Here is a 19,502-nt window from a genome sequence, read left to right as displayed (position 1 = left end):
GTCCATGCTGGTGTTCATGCTCCACACGAGCCTCCTCCCTCCCTACTTCACCTAAGCCTATCACCATATCCTTCTATTCCTTTCTCCCTCATGTGTTTATCTAGCTTCCCCTTAAATGCATCCATGCTAGATGCCTCTATACTTGTGGTAGTGAGTTCCACATTCTAACCACTCTGAGTAAAGACGTTTCTCCTGAATTCCCTATTGGATTTATTAGTGACTATCTTATATTTATGGCCCCTAGTTCTGGTCTTCCCCACAAGTGGAAACATCTTCTCCACATCTACCCTATCAACCCCTTTCATAATCTTAAAGACCTCTATCAGATCACCTCTCAGCTTTCTCTTTTCTAGAGAAAAGACCTCCAGCTTGTTTAGCCTTTCCTGATAAGTATATCCTCTTCATTCTGGTATCATCCTAGTAAATCTTTTTTGCACCTTCTCTAGTGCCTTTATATCCTATTTTATAATGTGGAGACCAGAACTGTTCACAGTACTCCAAGTGTGGTCTAACCAAGGTTCTATACAAGTTTAACATAACTTCTCTGCTTTTCAATTCTATCCATCTAGAAATGAATCCCAGTGCTTGATTTGCTTTTTTTAATGTCCTTATTAACCTGCGTCACTACTTTTAGTGATTTGTGTATCTGTACCCCCAGATCCCTCTGCTCCTTTACCCCATTTAGACTCTTATAATCCAAGTAGTATGTGGTCCCCTTATTCTTCCTATTGAAATGTAATACCTCACACATCTATATTGAAGTTCATTTGCTAATTACACACCCATTTTGCAAGTTTATTAACATCTTCCTGTATTTTGACCTTGAAACATTAACCTGCTGTGCCAAGGAGTGGTTTGCAGGCATAATGTTTCCCCTGTCTTGAAATATATACTTGAAAAGAAAACCATTTGCAGGGCTATGGAGAAAGCAGGGGAGTGTGACTAATTGGATTGCTCTTTCAAGGAGCTGGCACAGACATGATGGGCTGAATGGCATCCTTTTATGCTTGATGATTCTGTGGTGATCCTGATTTCACTTGTGTGGAAACCCAGAGCAGAAGCCAAATACTTTCTCCTGTGAGTGAAAGGTGGAGGGAGATTGAATTCCCTTGTTCTTGCTTACCTCTTAATCGCATGTCACAGAGCAGCAGTGGAAGCCGATGAGCAAGTCAGCCCCCTTATGTATTCGACAAGAATAATGATTGGTGTAAGGAGGTTCATTAAAGAAGTACACATGCTCCAACACTAATACAATAGACTCCCCTAAAACAGCAGTTAATTCTATTTTGAGTTTTTTTTCACTCTACACAGCTTCTTGTAACACTATACACTACTTTGGCTATATTTCTCTTTCTACACACATTCAATTAACAAGAAATAATTATACTGTTGGATTTTCTGCTCATCTGTGTTCATGGCTGCTGAAAGGATATTGGAGGAAATGCTTGAAGACAGTGAGCAAAGTGACGGTTTAGGAACTGGGTGATGCAATAGGTTAGACTCTGACCTTTCACTTTCAGGACTTCGATTCAAATCCAACTCAGACCGATGAGATGAAAATCTGCTGTCTGTTGATCCGATGTGAAATGAGTTTGGATAGTCTTATTCCAGTTTCTTTTATGGCAAATCAGTTGAATCTGCATTTTGATGTATCTGTTACTGTCAAATCTGTAGATGTGGTTTTTATGGCCCTGAATGATGTATGTTTGTCTTGTTCCTTGTTTGGCATTGTATGTGGCTGTAGAGTTCTTTGCTGCCATCTACTGGAGCGAACATTACATAAGAAATAGGAACACACGTAGGCCAAATGGCCCCTCGAGCCTGCTTCCCCATTCAATCAGATCATGGCTGATCTTCAACCTCAGGTGATACCTTCTGCGAGATCTCTAGTTCAGGAAATTTCTATAAGCTGACGTAGCAAAGCTGCCAAGTAATGCTATTTGTGCCTATTTCTGAGTAGAAGCAGGCACACCCACATTTGTTCGAATAGATTTTTTTCCTGGTTTTAAATTATGCCTGCTTTGTTTTAAAAAGAATCTCAAATCAAGGCTGAAGTTGAAACATTAGTGCCCTGATTTAAGAATGAAATACTTTGTCACATGGCTCAGTCTGTCTGAAAGGAGAGACAGTTCTTTGGCTTGGTGTCAATTCTTGTCCGATTGCGCTCCTGCGAAGCACCTTGGCATGTTTTCCTATGTTAAAGGTATTATGTAAGTTGTTGGTGAGTGGGAGAAACACAATACAGTTAGCTATGTAGAAATAGCTGTTGGTTTTGTGGGGAAGCAGGCAGCCTACTATTGTTTTGGTGCTACTGCTTGATCAAAAACTCTTCAGGTCAACTTTGTTTACCTACTCTATTAATTCCTTGGAATGTTAGTGATGTGTAAATTTGCAAACTAATGTCAGACATTTGAAATAATTTTTGTCGTGGCAAGGTGCCCTGAGCAAATTACTCAATAGAGCATCAAGAGGTTGCTGTTCATACCTTATCTCTTGAGTGGTAGAAATAATTAATACTCTACTCTGACTCTTGAGAGAGATCCTTGATCTTTGGAGGAAATCTACCCTTCAGAGATCCAAAATTTCTACTTCCTCATTTTGACCATTTCCATGTATAGGTGGTGAAAGGGGCTTTGAGGTACCAATTTTCTGTGTAATATTTTATCAGAGATTCCATTGAAGAGTTGTTTTGAATGGATTCTAAAGATTCAACACCCTTTATTGTTTTGAAACGGTTAGGTAAGTAGTCAAGTATTGTACTGCTAGTTTTTTGCTTTGTGTTTCTGCTTTGGTGTGATTAACTTGCGTGTAAATGAATTCGTTCTAGCCCGAAATTTGACTCTTCAATATTTTCTGCATTTTGAGGCAGACAGAAGAGCATGATGGGTAGCTCTTGTTTCTGTGGCTTAAAACTGGCTAGATAGGTAACTTTGTCCTGTTATAAGTTATCTTGTCAGGTTATGCATTAAGGTGCCAGTTTCTAGGAGATGGAGGTCTGCTTGTGGAAACTGCCTTATGCTGTGATCACGAGTAGAATGTTGGGAGAGATTCTGAACCAAAGCAGCTGTGATACAGCAGAATGGCTGTTTGTATTTGGGTTGAGTTATGAAGTGCGACTGTTATAATTGGGAAACGTAGATTGAGGTGAGACATCTAGGTTTTTAAAATTCTGAAGAACAGATGATGTAGTTGAAAGTAGGTTTTTTAACTTGGACCATTGTTATTTAACTATAACTAGAACACAAGTATAAAATCAAAATTGAAGCAAGACTTCGCAATTTTTTTTCCCCCATCTCCCCTTCCCTCCACACAGTTATTGATACAACAGATAGATCCCTAGATAAAGAAACTGATTCATCCACCTGCATTTTTTGTTAAGAAAAGGGTGCGGGTCGATGCATATCTGGTCAGGAATGGGATTGAGAATCATAGGAAGGCATCATATAGGATAAAAGATTATTTAGGTATTCAGGAGTCTTTTGCAGAAGTGGGATATTTTTCTTTAGATTATTAAGGAGGTTGGATAGACTGCATGGCAGAGCAAATTGTACATGCTGTCTGAAGAAATGAGCCTGCTAGACCAAATGTCCACTTATTCCACGATTTTATGTTGAGTTAGAAATGTTCTTGCATGCAGGTGTATTCAATTTTAAGTGATTTTAGAATAAAGTTTTCTGTTTATGTTTGTGGTTTCTGGGTGTAATAGAAATTAAGAAATTTGATTTTATCTCCCTAATTTTAAGAAAAAGGCTTAATTAAAAGCAAAATAATATTGGGTACATTTTAAATTTTTTAAAAACACATTCTATTTCCGAGCACACTTTTTTGAAAATGTAGGAATTTCTTATATGATGAGTAGTAAGTGCATTTCTTATGACTGAAAAAGAGCTCCTTGTGCCACAATGTGGTGAAATACAATGTGGGTGTTAAGTTCACACAAAGTCAGGAGGAAGCATTATTAAGTTAATTGCTAGCAGATTTTAATTGTTTGCTTTCATAACACCTAAATTTAGTGATGTCTGGTTACTATTGATCTCATTTCAAAATATGGATAATTGATTATTTGGCTAATGGGAAAAGTGGGGTTAAATGCCAGATGGTGACTATTCTATGAATTATTGTTCTAACTTTGATTAATATGACAGGGAACTGGAAACTTATTAAAAAGCAGTTGTGTCAAATCATATTAAAAATGCACACTCTTATTGGCAAAGTCTGAATTGATATTGAGCAATGGAGGGTAAAAAGAAATAGTTTTTTTTAAGCTATCTGTTCTGCAAAGTGCTTTTGGAACTTAGCCATATTTATCTAAACACAGCAGCATAGGGTGACTTATAATCACTCATGTCCCTTGTGTGAAGTCCTTAGTACTGCATGGCTTAATTTTCAATATTTGGCAAGTACTGTAATACAATTATTTTGGCTTTCAATGTAATTAATATATTAGCCTTGACTATTGTATGTTTTGACTTATTAAAATCATTTATAGGTAGTTTCAGAAAAACAGCAAATACTCATTGTAATTTAAATATAATTTATGACTCCCTCTTCTCTTCCTCCATAATTTTTGTAATTATTTCTCCTTTTTTGGCTTCTCCAATTCACATATCATTCCCTTGCTAAGTAGTACCATTGTAAACAATTTTACAACACCAAGTTATAGTCCAGCAATTTTATTTTAAATTCACAAGCTTTCGGAGGCTTCCTCCTTCCTCAGGCTTCCTCCTTACCTGAGGAAGGAGGAAGCCTCCGAAAGCTTGTGAATTTAAAATAAAATTGCTGGACTATAACTTGGTGTTGTAAAATTGTTTACAATTGTCAACCCCAGTCCATCACCGGCATCTCCACATAATAAGTAGTACCAAGGGGACCTGTGTCTCAAATTTTATCATTGTTGCTCTAATCAGCTGTGAAGATGTATGTTAAATTGGTCTGTTTGACTTGAGTTCTCTGTCGGGAAGTGGTTCAATTTGAGAGAAATTAGGTCCCTTTCCAGATTACAAACTCGCAATGTAGGACACCTTCATCTTCTATTCCAGGGTGCTGTATATGAGGTGCCGGTGAGAGGAAGAGGGAAGTCAGCACCCCCTCAGTGGTGTTCTAGAAGGTTTGTCATGCCAAAATTTGCAGAACTTTTAGTGCATCAGCTCATCTGGAACAAGGCTATCAAAAATTGGTGTAGTCAATGCACAAGAATGCCTACTTTGCCAGATGTAACAAACTCTATAGGGGTTCTGGACATGCAAGAAAGCAGAGGCACTGGACAGTACATAACCTATGAATCATCAAAAATTTAAAAAGCAGAAAAATTTGTAGGGCTACGGGGAAAAAGAGTGGGGTTGTGAGACTAATTGGACAGCTCTTTCAAAGAGCCAGCACAAGCACGATTGACTGGCCTGCTTCGGAGCTGTATGATCTGAGGACGATACATTTTTTTCCCCCCAACTTTACATCAACCAATGTATTAACGGATTGTTAATCTAATGGCTGTTGCATGAAGTCATTTCACAAAGTAATTCATTTTTGAAGCAGTGAAACATTTTAATGTGATATCTGCTATTTAAAGGATATCTGTAAGATGCATTAGTTTTTAATTCATTCTGTATTTCAAAAAATTTGGTTGTTTTTTGTATGTATCTGTATAATATATTACAAGTCTTGTGTATAGTATGCACGTCCTGTGAGCGTAATACTTGTATGCGGTCACACATGTCTATCAAGATTTAATTTACCTATTCATTATATTTACCTATGATTTGAGTCATCTGAAGTAGGTGGTGTTGCTATATATTCACCTTTTTTTTTTGAGACCTTCCAGCTCTATCTGTAAGAAAGGTGGTGCTGTGTCTACAGTATCCTTTGTCTTAAAGCTGTTACAGTAATGTGCATGTGGCGCAAAACTGCCTGCCCTTCCCTGATGCCACCTCTCATGTATGCTGTTCTCTTTCTCCCAACCTCCCTTACCAGCCCAAAGCTGCATAGTCAGCTGTTGCCAGGAACCAGCTTAAAGTTCTTCTATCCTTTTAAATCAATATTTGATATCTCGTACTTGGACCCATTTCCCACTTCTCCTGCACGACAAGACACTCCCCTCCCCAACCCCCACACGCTGTTACCCATTCTCATTCACACTACACCCTTGTACCCCCAATCTCCCCAAGAATGCCCCCTCAACTTGACCAACCCAAATAGCGGCCACCTCACCTTTCCAGTGTGGCTACACATTGTTCCTGCAACCTATCCCTTATCAACCTGCAACACTATTCTTTGGATTCTAGGCTTTTTAAAAAAGCCTCCCCAAATAACACCCCCATGGGCTGAGATCAAGAACTTGCCATGTAGGAATTGCTTTGAAGAATGTGTTGTCCTGCTGTTTGATGCTTCATGTCAATTGACTAAAGCACTGCACCAGGTCTAGTTTTTTAATTGTTTCACACCTGCCTTCAGTTTTGTGAATTGTATTTGGTTCCATTTAAATGAATATAAGCCTGAAAATGACAGTAGAAAACTTTCAAATATGTTAAAATGCTTGTCAAGTAGAGATCATATGCACCATCACAAAGAGAGTTGTCCCAGGTTGCTCAATGTGGTGGCAATGGCTGGGATGTGTGAGCTGTTTGGTTGGCCATTGGTGGTGTATGACCTAAGCAAATCTGAGAGGGTTGGGGGGGAGAAAGATGGAGGAACAAATAGAGGGAACTTGCTATTTAAAAAAAAATGTTTAATGGTGACACAAATGACAGAAAATAGACACTGGAGTGTTCTGTTAATTTGAAGTTATTTTTACATCAAAACTTCAAATTAATTAGTAATTTAAATTAGTAATTTAAATTACTGAAATAACACCACAGGAAGTTTTTGAAGCACTTAAGAAAAAACTCATTATCCAGTAATTCAAATTGAGTTTGAATTAACAGAAGTAGACTACTGTACAAGTTGTAACTTTTTTGGTGCTGTTGACTGTGTATTTTGAATTAAAAAGATACCATTGCACCATCATAATTGTGCATTTATTCCTCAAGTAGAAATTCATACTTATCTGGCCGCCTTGAGGGCAGGAGAATCTATTTTGCTTGAAATTTTGCAATGCAAGTTGAAACAAAGAGTACAACATGTTTTTCAAATAACACTGGTTATAGTTACTGTAGCATAACATACAGATAGATTAAATTGTGTTTCATTGTTTCTCTGCTGTAAATTTCTAATTAGTTTGAAAAAGTTTCCAGATTAAATTTTGACTCGAGAGAAATCTTTTCATATTACTATGGAAACGTACTATATGCAGTACTTAAATCAAGCAGTAATGTTTGTCTCAACTGCTTTTCACAAGCAGAGATTTGTTTCTGGTATCCTTCTCTACTTGTGCATCAGGATGTATATGCTGACTAGTGGATTTTTATTTAATACCTTTGTTGGAATATTTGCTTTGTTGGAGAGAAATCTAGCAAGCTGCCTAATAAACCCATTGTACAACTCTGCAAATTGGCACAGTTAAATTGAATTTTTTTTTCAGTTTTGAGGTGAAGGGACTCGACCTTCACCTCCCACTCCATCAGTATATATTTATGGGGCTTTTACTGTATGTGAGTTTAGTATTACACTCAATCTTGCATATGGTGTGATGTGAATGAGTGAAATACAAATTTTAACATTTTCACAAAGCATTGAAAATTTCTGGTTTTAATTTTCAGCTGCACAATGTAGATGTTAATCTATGTGATTACTCATTCATAGAATATGTAAGAGAAAGTGTGAAAATGTAAGTGCTGCTACAATGGTTTTTAACCTGATGAACAAGCCTAGTAAGATGAGAAGGAAACAAAGTACTCTTCAAACTCATCTAATAAAAGTGTAAACATAATTATGTCCTTCAGAGAGAGTGCAGTTTTGTGGATCTCTTAATATGTGTATTGCCTATGACTCTCCTTTTTAATTGTATTAATTTACACTTTGTCTTGGCTTTATTATTGTAAAGCACAATTTATTAAAGGACTCTATCATATTTCAAGATGAAATATTTGAAAAATGGCTGTACAATATTGCAGAAAGTCTGCACATCTAAGGTGATCGTCTCTGCATAACCTTGAAGGAGTACAGGTTCTCTAAACCACACTTATTCTTGTTACTATTACTTGGATTGAATCCTAACGATTGATGTGCTAGATCATTAGAACATTCTTGCTCCCTAAGCAGTCAAATTAATGTTCAATAACATTTTATCTCTCCTAAGTTCTTCGTATCCCCAGAGATGGCGCTCTCATTTTAAGATGCATATATATTTATACCGATATCTTTTTGACCCAGTTATAAAACAACTTTTCATTTGAAGTGCAAAGATTTTTGGGGCAAGTCATATGAATTAAAAAAAAGTTACTGTTGAATTTGTAACAATTTTATCAGACACTGGTCTGAATTGGTTCTGCCACCTTTTGAATATGTTGCCTTGTGATTACTTAAAATCCAATTATGTTTGAAGGTTGTCCATCTATTGAGAAAAGGAGTTTCAATTTAATTTGTGCCACATTGATAGAAAAGTGTTTTTTTAAAACTATTTTCTCTTTGTGTGTCCTGCATTTTCTCATCCTTCTCTACAGAGCTACTTAGCCACTACATGCTGTCCTATGGCTAGGAGAATTATGAATGAGATTGTGGGTTAATCTATAAACTGCCATCAATACTGCCACATATATCAGTGGTTATAAGAATGTGCTTTTCTTCTTTTGCAGCTTTCCATTTTTTTAAAAAAAAAGGTCCAAAATAGAAGCATTTAATTTTTTTTAAAAAAACCTTTGTTTTGTGAGGCTGAGGTTGGGTGCAAGTCTCCAATAATATGACTGACATTTCAGAAACAACGCTAATTGCTTTGGCCTGTCTACTCTTTCATTGTTTGTATCTTCCTTTTATATTTATTTAATTTTAGAACCTCCTACAATATTCTGCTGAAAGGGTTGGTAGGCAACCTGATCTTAAACTTCTGTTACACTTCCTATAACTCTGTTTTGCCATGTGTTGCATAAATGAGGCTCGGGTTGACTTCAGTGGAGATATTTAGCCTCCATTCTCTTTCTCTTCCCCCTTTCCTTGGATAACCCAGCCAAGATAGAAGCTTGTTTAATGGAGAGTGCAAGGTTTGACTCCACCTTATTAGTCCATGGTGCACTGTTACAACACTAATGCATTACAATACTGAGTTATTCCAACCTACTTCTTCTGTGCAGTTTATTATGTTAATGGTTGGTTTATGTGAGAGGATAATGTTGGCTGGTAAAGTGTCCAGAAATTTCTTTATCTGTTCTGTCTTAAATTTTATATGCTTATTTTTATTCAAAACTAGAAGTAATTATCCTAGTGCAGGAAATAATATTAAACATACCAACTCTTCAGAACTAATAAGATTTTATCATTTCAATGATCCAGCACCCAAAAATCTGGAACTTGCTGAGCCTGATGAACCATTGTTTTACGATTGATCCATTGGCAAAGCTTAACTTTGAATCCTGCTTATAATCAATCGTTCGCTATTGATGGATCTTTTGCTAAGCTGTTTTAGCATTCATGCTGTTGGCGTGCAGTATTCCTGCTTGCATTCTCTGTATTCATTTGTTGATTTTTGCTACATTCTTTTTTATTTGCCATGCTGTTCAGCCTTTGGATGCAAGAAGATCAAAGGTTTGTGTTATGTTTGCAACAGTTTAGTTTGCACAACATAAAATAATGCAATTTGCTTTTTTCTTTGTGATGTGTAGTGCATTGTGATTAATTTGTGTTTTACTTTAAACGGGGTTAAATTTTGAAGTTTTAATGATTTTAATTGGTGAGAATATTAGATTACGCCTTTCAATAACATTGACTCCACACTACAAAAGACCTTTCACTGGTAAAACAGTACTAGAATTATTTGTATTTAACATCTGCCTAATTGGTTGTTGAGTAGAACATTCGTACTAATAGATCACAAGTTTCTTTTAAATCATTTACGAAATTATGAATTAAAAATTTTAGGTGTAATCTAACATCGCATCGTTTCGTATCCCAAGAAAATACCATATTTGATGGGCAATGAATCACATTGGACTTATTGCATCCTTTATTTCGAGAAATTGTAAGGCTGTAGTTTTTAAAAAAAAAAAATTCTTTCAATCTGGAAACTAACTCATTTTTTGAAAATTTTCTCAAACTCTTCGAACACAAACAGAAACATCCATTCTATACTTTGCATGTGAAGGAGGCATAGAAATTTGTTGTTGGCTTGGCAAAAGTTATGTATATGCTGTCAAATATGGTACAATGGATTGTAACACTTGAACTGTGAGGATTCTACATTTATGTTTTTGAGTGTTTATATTTGTCTTATAGTGAACTGACTTCAATATTAGATAATTCGATTAACTTCACATGAAATCTAAAGGATTTTTAGTTGTAGCAAACTTCTTAAAGACAAACTATGTTGAAACAGTAATTAAACCATTCACATTTGATCTTGTAGCAAATAATCTTGACAGTCTGTTCATAATTTTGTAGAGTGTTTCATAAGATAAGCCACTGCTGGAGATCACTTAAATGGTATATTTCAGATGCATTATATTAAGTAACAGTTTAGGCATAATTTGCTTTAGAGTGCTAAAGTTGGAAAAGATTTTGCCCCATGTAAAGTTAAATCGGCTGTTTGGGCAGCATGATATTGTTAGGAGCCGATTACTAAACAGAAGCCTGCTAATTCTATTGCTGTCTTGCTTGCCTCAGTTACTTGGTGAGTTTTCTCATTTTTAAGCTAGACTATTATATGGCACACTAAAATAGAAAGGTGGTTGGTTTCAGTAGGAAGAGGGGAGAGTTGACCTTAGTCAGTTAGACCGTTATGAATTATGCCTTCATTGAACTGATTAAGTAGCCCCACTGATGGTAGTTGTGGAAAAAGTTTACTTGATAGGCCAAACGCTCACGTCTTACCAGTTGGGGAAGAAGATTTGATAATGAGCTGTCTCCAAAGAGGAGAAATCTCATGTGAAAAAAAGCTGTATTCAGAGTATAAGAGTCATAATTACCCTTGTCACTTAGAATAAAAAACATTAATCGGTACATTTGACATTATGTGAAACCTGTGGATAAATAAAATTTAATTTTAAAACTGAATTCTTTCAAATAAATTCTGACTATAAAACTTGGCAGGCATGGGAAATGCATCCAAATTTGGAAGCATAGATGCTTTTAAAGTTTATTGATGTAATCAGTGTATCCAGAGCATTTTATTCAAGCATCTGTTGAATTTGTTCTCCAGAAAATGTGCATTTTATGCTGTTGCAAAGATTCTGCTCTGTGAATAGTAAAAATTGCTCTTGCTTAGGAGATCTAAAGAATCCTTTGTGGTACAAACTTCTGAAAGTGATTTTTGACATGGAAATGGCTTTGCAAATAGTTTAAAAATAGACTAAGCTAATGGTATTACATTTGGTTTGTAGTTCAACCTATAGAATGTGGTTTTGGAAGAACCATTTGTACAAGTTTTGAGCAATTTGCTTTCATTACTTCTACAGCACCTGCAGATGACCATCCAAGCATTGCAAGATGAACTTCGAACCCAGCGAGATCTCAATCATCTTCTTCAGCAAGAGAACGTTAACCGAGGTGCCGAGCACTATACCATTGAGCTCACTGAGGAGAACTTTCGTAGGTTGCAGGCAGAACATGAACGCCAGGCCAAAGAGCTCTTTCTTTTGAGGAAGACTTTAGAAGAAATGGAACTAAGGATTGAAACACAGAAACAGACATTGAATGCACGGGATGAATCAATTAAGAAACTACTAGAAATGCTGCAGAGCAAAGGTTTGCCTTCCAAATCCATGGAGGAGGAACATGAAAGAAGTCGGAGAATATCTGAGGCGGAATCTCAAGTTAATCATCTGGAGGTACTTCTGGACCAGAAAGAGAAAGAAAACATTCATCTTAGAGAGGTATGATTTACTTTTAATAGTATTGTGTTCCAGCAAAAACTTCTCATTTGAACCCCATGCTATTCATATTTTGGGATTTTAGTAAATCAGTTTCCCTTGGTAGTAAATTGGTTAAATCAAACTCTGAATAGTACTGCGGCAAAGTACTAAAGTCAAATATTCTAGGGATTACCAAAGTAACTTCTGCAATATTTGGATTTGTTGTCCAGGTTTGCAAAAGCAGAAAAATCTGGGAACTGGGTGGTGTAGCGGGATAGACATGGGCCTTTCACCTTTGACATCTAGGATAAAAATCTGGGCACTCAATCCAGTTGCTGATTGGAATGGGCCTATAGCACAAAGCTATCCTTAATTCAGCATTAACTGGCATTCTCACTGGGAGAAGCCACAGGATGGCTGTTGTGGAAAATGGAAAAAATGTCACACAGGTGCAGTAGGGGATGCTTTTCTGAGGCGAGGGCTGGGGCATGTTGTTGAGGCAGAGTAGGGGGAGTTTTACTCTACATCTGGCTGTGCCATACGTGACCTGGGAATGCTTGATGCTGATACTCTGCCTGAAATGGGAGGAGTTCCATTCCCTAGCACTAACATCTCAAAAAGAAAACAAAAATCTACCTTTATTATATGTTCGGCATATGTTTGCACTTGTGACAAGTAACACTCTTTAGCGACACCTATTTCTGTTGCACCTTTCTGTTACAATTAAACTGAGTATTCTTTTTACTTGGCTCCTGAATTCTCCAAAGTTAGCTTCCTCCAAAATAGACAGTGCTGTTGCTTACATATCTGAGACCTCCCTGTTGTGCCCAAATTAGGTGGTGATGTCTGCAGACTGTAAAATGTGTTCTGTGATCCTGTGCTTTCCTGCCTTCACAATGGCCTTCTCCCGCTGTATGAACCTGCTTCCCTTGACCTGTGATCCAGTACCTCTGAGAAAAGTTGTGTTCCTGGCTGTGGCTGGGATTTGACTTCCCTGTACTCTGACACTCAACAACCCTTTGCTCAATGCTCCCAAGCCCACAAGATTCCATCCCAGTGCTCCTACATCCCAAGCTCACTGCCATGTTTCAGGATTTTTGACTGTTTTCATGGTAAGCTCGTTATATAATGTATGTTAAAAAATGCTACTTTTAAGTTAAATTCAGGTCTTGTATTAAATTCACAGAAGAGCTGGTAAATGTAGATTAGGATTCAGACAAAGCAACTGAACCAGAGTGATTTAGAAAATGAATGTTAATTTGGGCATTCCAGTGATCCTTGTCTACTATTGTTGGGTTGACCCTATTCATGTGAGCTCAGTAGGGATAGTTTCCAGGGTAGTTTGGTTAGAATTCACTCTGGGGGGAGGGGGGAGTGTGTTTAAAGGTAGCCTGTTTTACGGACAGGCCAACAGATGAATTACTGAACGGGAAAGTAGTCAAAAGGACTGCCCACCCACTTCTCGTCGTCAGAAGTAACGAAAAGAGGAGGAAAAAACCTTGTTTAAGATCAGTCGTTCAGGATGGTCTGCTGAGAGAAAGGACTTGTGCCATCCAAGCCTATGTAAGCCTTGGTCTTATTAATAAGAGGGGTCGGGGGGAGAGAAGGCTTCAGGTTAGGGTACATTTTTAAGTCTAAAGAAAAAAAAGTCAAGGCTGTAGAACAGAGTAGCGATTTGGGTAAAAGCAAGCAGAGTGCGCCAGGAAGGGACAGAGTATTTAACAAAGGTAATAGGGCATTAGTGACTAAGGTCACATCAGGGAAAAATAGTTTAAAAAGTTAAAATTGAAGGCACTATATCTGAATGCACAAAGCACTCATAACAAGATAGATGAATTAATGGCACAAATGGAGATAAATGGGTTTGATCTCGTAACCATTGCTGAAATGTCGTTGCAGGGTGACCAAGGTTGAGAACTAAATATTCCGGGGTACTTGACTTTTTTTAGAAAAGATAGGCAAAATGGAAAAGGAGGGGTGGGTAGCCCCAATAATGAAGGATGAGATGAAGGCGGTAGTGAGAGTGAATCTTAGCTCAGAAAATTGGGATATAGAATCAGTATAGGTGGAGCTAAGAAATAACAAGGGGCAGAAAACACTAGTGGGAGTAGTTTATAGGCCCCGTAACAGTAGTTATAGTGTTGGACAGGGTATAAATCAGGAAATTAGAGGATCATGTAACAAGGGTAATGCAATAATCGTGGGGGACTTTAATCTTTATATAGACTAGGAAACCCAAATTGGCAAAGTAGTTTGGAGAACGAGTTCATGGAATGCATTCAAGACAGTACTTCAAGGAACCAATTAGGGAACAGGCTATTTTAGACCCAGTATTGTGTAATGAGACAGGGTTAATTAGTAATATAGTTAAGGATCCTCTGGGGTAGAGTGATCATAATGAAAGAATTTCCTATTGAGTTTGAGAGTGATATAGCTAAGTTCGAAACTAGGGCCTTAAATTTAAACAAAGCCAATTACGTAGGTATGAGGGGTTAGTTGGCAATGGTAGTTGGGAAATTAGATTAAAAGACATGACGGTAGATAAACAGTGGTGAGCATTTAAAGAAATAATTCATAATTCTCAATGAATATAGATTCCCTTGAGGAATTAAAGTAGTAAGCCTGAGGATTGGGAGGGTTTTAGAAATCAGCAAAGGCTGACCAAGAAATTGATAGAGGGAGAAAATTAAATGAGAGTAAATTAGCAAGAAATATAAAAACAGATTGTGAGAGCTTCTACAAGTATGTAAAAAGGAAGAGATTAGCGAAAGTAAACGTGGGTCCCTTAGAGGCCGACACAGAAGAAATTATGTTGGAAAATAAGGAAATGGCAGAGATGTTAAACAAATATCTTGTATCTGTTTTCACAGTAGAAGACACAAAAAAATAGTGGGGAACCCAAGGGTCTAATGAGAGTGAGGAACTTAAAAGTAATTAAGATTAGTAAAGAAAAAGTACTAGAGAAATTAATAGGACTAAAAGCTGACAAATCCCCAGGACCAGATGGCCTACATCCTAGGGTTTTAAGAGGTGGATGCATTGGTTTTGATCTTCCAGAGTTCCCTAGATTCTAGAATGGAGCCATGGATTGGAAGGTAGCAAATGTAACCCCGCTATTCAAGAAAGGAGGGAAAGATAAAACAGGGAACTACAGGCCAGTTAGCCTGACATCAGTAGTAGGGAAAATATTAGAATCAATTATTAAGGACGTAGTAACAGGGCACTTAAATCATCATATGATTAGGCAGAGTCAACACAGTTTTATGAAAGGGAAATAGTGTTTGACAAATCTATTAGAATTTTTTGAGCGTGTAACTAGCTGGGTAGATAAGGGGGAACCAGTGGATGTAGTATATTTGGATTTTCAAAAGGCATTCGATGAGGTGTTACACAAGATTAGGGCACATGAGATTGGGGGTAATATATTAGCATGGATTGAGGATTGGTTAATGGACAGAAAACAGAGTAGGCATAAACTGGTCATTTTCGGGTTGGCAGGTTGTAACTAGTGGAGTGCCGCAAGGATCAGTGCTTGGGCCCCAGCTGTTTACAACATATAATTAATGACTTAGATGAGGGGACTGAGTGTAATGTATCCAAGTTGTTGACTATACAGAGCTTGGTGGGAAAGTAAACTGTGATGAGGACGCAAAGAGGCTGCAAAGGGATATTGGCAGGTTAAATGAGTGGGCGAGAAGGTGGTACATGGAGTATAATGTGGAGAAATGTGAAATGATCCACTTTGGTAGGAAGAATAGAAAAGCAAAATATTATTTAAAAGGTAAGAGACTAAGAAATGTTGGTATTCAGAGGGATTTAGGTGTCTTTGTACATGAATCACAAAGTTATCATGCAGGTACAGCAAACAATTAGGATGGCAAATTGTATGTTAGCCTTTATTGCAAGGGGGTTGGAGTATAAGACTAAGGAGGCCTTGCTGCAATTATATTGGGCTCTGGTGAGACCACATCTGGAGTACAGTGTACAGTTTTGGTATCCTTACCTAAGAATGGATAGACTTGCCTTAGAGAGGTTGCAATGAAGGTTCACTAGATTGATTCTGGAATGAGAGGGTTGTCCTATGAGGAGAGATTGAGTAGAATGGGCTATACTCTCTGGAGCTTAGAAGAATGAGAGGTGATCTCATTGAAACGTATAAAATTCTTAGAGGGCTTGCAGGGTTGATGCTGAAAGGCTGTTTCTCTGGCTGGAGAGACTAGAACTAGGGATCATGGTCTTAAGATAAGGGGCCAGCCATTTGGGACCAAGATGGCGTTGGATAAGTGTGAAGTTATCCACTTCGGAAAGAAAAACAGAAAGGCGGCGTATTATTTAAATGGTGAAAGATTGGGAAATGCTGATTGTAGAAAGGGACCAGGGTGTCCTTGTACACCAGTCACTGAAAGCAAACATGCAGGTGCAGCAAGCAGTTAGGAAGACAAATGGTATGTTGGCCTTCATTGCAAGAGGAACTGAGTACAGGAGTAAGGATGTCATACTGCAGTTATACAGGGCCTTGGTGAGACCACACCTGGAGTATTGTGTGCAGTTTTGGTCGTCTCACCTAAGAGAGGATATACTTGCCATAGAGGGAGTGCAACAAAGACTCACCAGACTGATTCCTGGGATGGCAGGACTGTCGTATGAGGAGCGATTGGGTCGACTCATGTATTCACTCGAGTTTAGAAGAATGAGAGGGGATCTCATTGAAACATATAAAATTCTGACAGGGCTAGACAGACTGGATGCAGGGAGGATGTTTCCCCTGGCTGTGGGGTCCAGAACTAGGGGTCACAGTCTCAGGATATGGGGTAGGACATTTGGGACTGAGATGAGGAGAAATTTCTTCACTCATAGGGTGGTGAACCTGTGGAATTCTCTATCACAGAAGGCTGTGGAGGCCAAGTCACTGAATATATTTAAGAAGGAGCTAAGATAGATTTCTAGACGTAAAAGGCATCAAGGGGTATGGGGAGAGAGCGGGAATATGGTATTGAGATAGAGGATCAGCCATGATCATATTGAATGGCGGGGCGGGCTCGACGGGCCGAATGGCCTACTCCTGTTTCTATGAGATGAGGAAAAATGCCTTCACTCGAGGTTATGAATCTTTGGAATTCTCTACCTCAGAGGGCTGTGGATGCTCAGTCGTTGAGTATATTCAAAACTGAGATCTGTAGATTTTTGGATACTAAGGGAATCGAGGGATATGGGGATCAGGTGGGAAAGTGGAGTTGAGGTCGAAGATCAGCCGTGATCTTATTAAATGGTGGAGCAGTCTCGAGGGGCCATATGGCCTACTCCTGCTCCTATTTCTTATATTCTTATGTCTGCTTTGATACTAAGCTGACCAAAAGCAAGTATTAATCAGCCCACTAATCCAGGGAAAGGCAGCTTGGTTTATCATTTTTCTTTTTCACGAGGTGGTGATTCGAAGTTGAGTGCAGTGAGTGAGTTTAGATTTATAACTTTCATTCTGTACGTTCCCTTGCTGTCTGTGTAATAAAGCAGCCTAATGTTTTGTATCTGGCTTTATCTCACTGAAATCTTCAGTCGACCTACTGAAAGATTGGTGAAGCACACGAGGCACGTATGAAAGATATGATGTTCAGATCACAAGGGGGTACTATCGGCTTGGAAATTGCGCTGAGTGGCAAATGAACCTCTCCCGTCGCTCGTTTAGTCATAAACTCACTGGCAAACTATTTGGGGATTCTGGGCGCCAACTTGCTTCGATGGTGAGCTACAATTATTGCAGCGGTCTTTCTCGGGCTTTTGTGAGCTGAGAGCAGGGAAAGGATCTGTCTCTCCCTTCAACCAATCAGCTTGAAGCATCCTTGACAAGCTACGCAGTCAGAACCAGGAAATGAAAGGTACAACAGTGAATTCAAATGTAAAATCAGTTAGAGAAAGCAAAATAAAGGGAGGGTAAGATTAAAAGACAGAGATACGAGACAAAGAAAATTTGAAAAAAAATTTTTTTTTTTTTTTTAAATGTCCACCAACAATTAATATTGGGAGGAATGAGACTCTACCTTTTTAATAATTTTCAGTGCCAGAGAGGTGGTTTGGCAGTCATTAATACTTAACAGCTGTTAAGTTAGTTTAGCCTGATATAACTCAGCGTGCCTTTTTTCTGGTGAGATTAGTTAGTTTCCAGCTGGGCAGGAGAGCCAGTTCGCGTGGGTCCATTCATTGCAGCCAGCTAGATCTCTTTACCGCAAAGCTTTCAGAGAAGCAGGGAGTCAGGTGGAGCAATTTCCGCGTTTGACTGCGCACGTGCGTTCTCTGGACTTGCTGTTCCATTTTCCCTGAAATAACGGTGAGCGTTGTTTGGATTGCCATTATTTTACGAGCAATTTCCAGGCCGTTGTTACCCTCCTGGGTTTAGGCTATTGTATGATTAGATATTTTGCTGTATAGACACATTCCTGAAATTAAGACGTGGAGAGTAGCTTACAGGATTTACTAGCACTGTTGAAGCTGAGTGAATATCTAAGGCAGACCTGAAATTTGTAACAACCATCCTTCCATTACTGCCACATCCCAGATCTTCCTCTCCTTCCCTCCCTCACTCCTCATCAGCCCTGTTCCCGTGCTGCTACATCTTGTACCTTCAACCAGCCTCCTACTCTGCCATTTCCTGGAAGATATTTTCTACCATCTTCCTCCATATCCTGGACTGCTTTCATAAAAATTAAAACTAAGGGGGGTGGGGGGGTGGGGGGGAGGGGGGTGCGGCCAAGCTATTCAATTGAAATACAATTATCCCGTGGGTTTTGTTTTGAATGTAAATTTAATTGGCAGCAATATTTGAGATTGAGCTGCATATTGTCCTGATTAGATTTTGAAAATATATCCCATTCTGTCTTCAGTTTGTGTGGTGAGTGTCTGTGGGCCAGGTCAGCCCTACATACAATGACTGACTATTTTCCTCTTCTGTTTTGGATTTTGAATAAAACCCAACATTTCAAAATGTTGTTTTGGAAACCACCATAAAGGAATAGTTGGTTGCGTTTGAGTAACATCTGCTTAAATCATAATGACCTATATATTGCTGTCATGCTGAATGAATCCCAAGTTCCTTTATCAACCCAAATCTATGGATTAGCTAGCCAGGTAATGCATGAGATCAAAACTAAAATATAGTTTTGCCAGTTTTCTGTAAGGTGGTCTCTGAATAGCCAGTTTGTAGCACATATTTTATATCTCATGCTGTAATGTTTTGGTTTCCACCAAATAGATGGATCAGTTATTTAAAGATGTTCCCACAGGTCATGTTTTGTGTGTATAGGGTGGAGCCGAAGAAGTTTACCTCTTTCAATGCATTCTTTCTTGTGTAAACAATTTTACAACACCAAGTTATAGTCCAGCAATTTTATTTTAAATTCACAAGCTTTCGGAGGCTTCCTCCTTCGTCAGGTGAACGATTTTCACATCGTTCACCTGACGAAGGAGGAAGCCTCCGAAAGCTTGTGAATTTAAAATAAAATTGCTGGACTATAACTTGGTGTTGTAAAATTGTTTACAATTGTCAACCCCAGTCCATCACCGGCATCTCCACATCATTCT

The 19,502-nt window shown here is 38.3% G+C and overlaps 1 protein-coding gene across 4 annotated transcripts in view; it reads left to right on the top strand.

Moving 5' to 3' along the window:
- Nucleotides 1–19,502, top strand: part of LOC137334185 (ERC protein 2) — a 631,578-nt gene that overhangs the window by 69,521 nt on the left and 542,555 nt on the right. For all 4 annotated transcript variants that reach the window (XM_067998749.1, XM_067998748.1, XM_067998751.1 and 1 more), the window contains exon 5: nucleotides 11,535–11,951. In XM_067998749.1, coding sequence (XP_067854850.1) covers nucleotides 11,535–11,951 — 417 coding nt within the window. The remainder of the gene's footprint in view (nucleotides 1–11,534; nucleotides 11,952–19,502) is intronic.

This window comes from Heptranchias perlo, chromosome 17 (assembly GCF_035084215.1).
Source record: "Heptranchias perlo isolate sHepPer1 chromosome 17, sHepPer1.hap1, whole genome shotgun sequence".
Classification (NCBI taxonomy): Eukaryota; Metazoa; Chordata; class Chondrichthyes; order Hexanchiformes; family Hexanchidae; genus Heptranchias; species Heptranchias perlo.
Note: the sequence above shows the minus strand (reverse complement) of the source record. Positions and strands in the feature narration are given on the sequence as shown.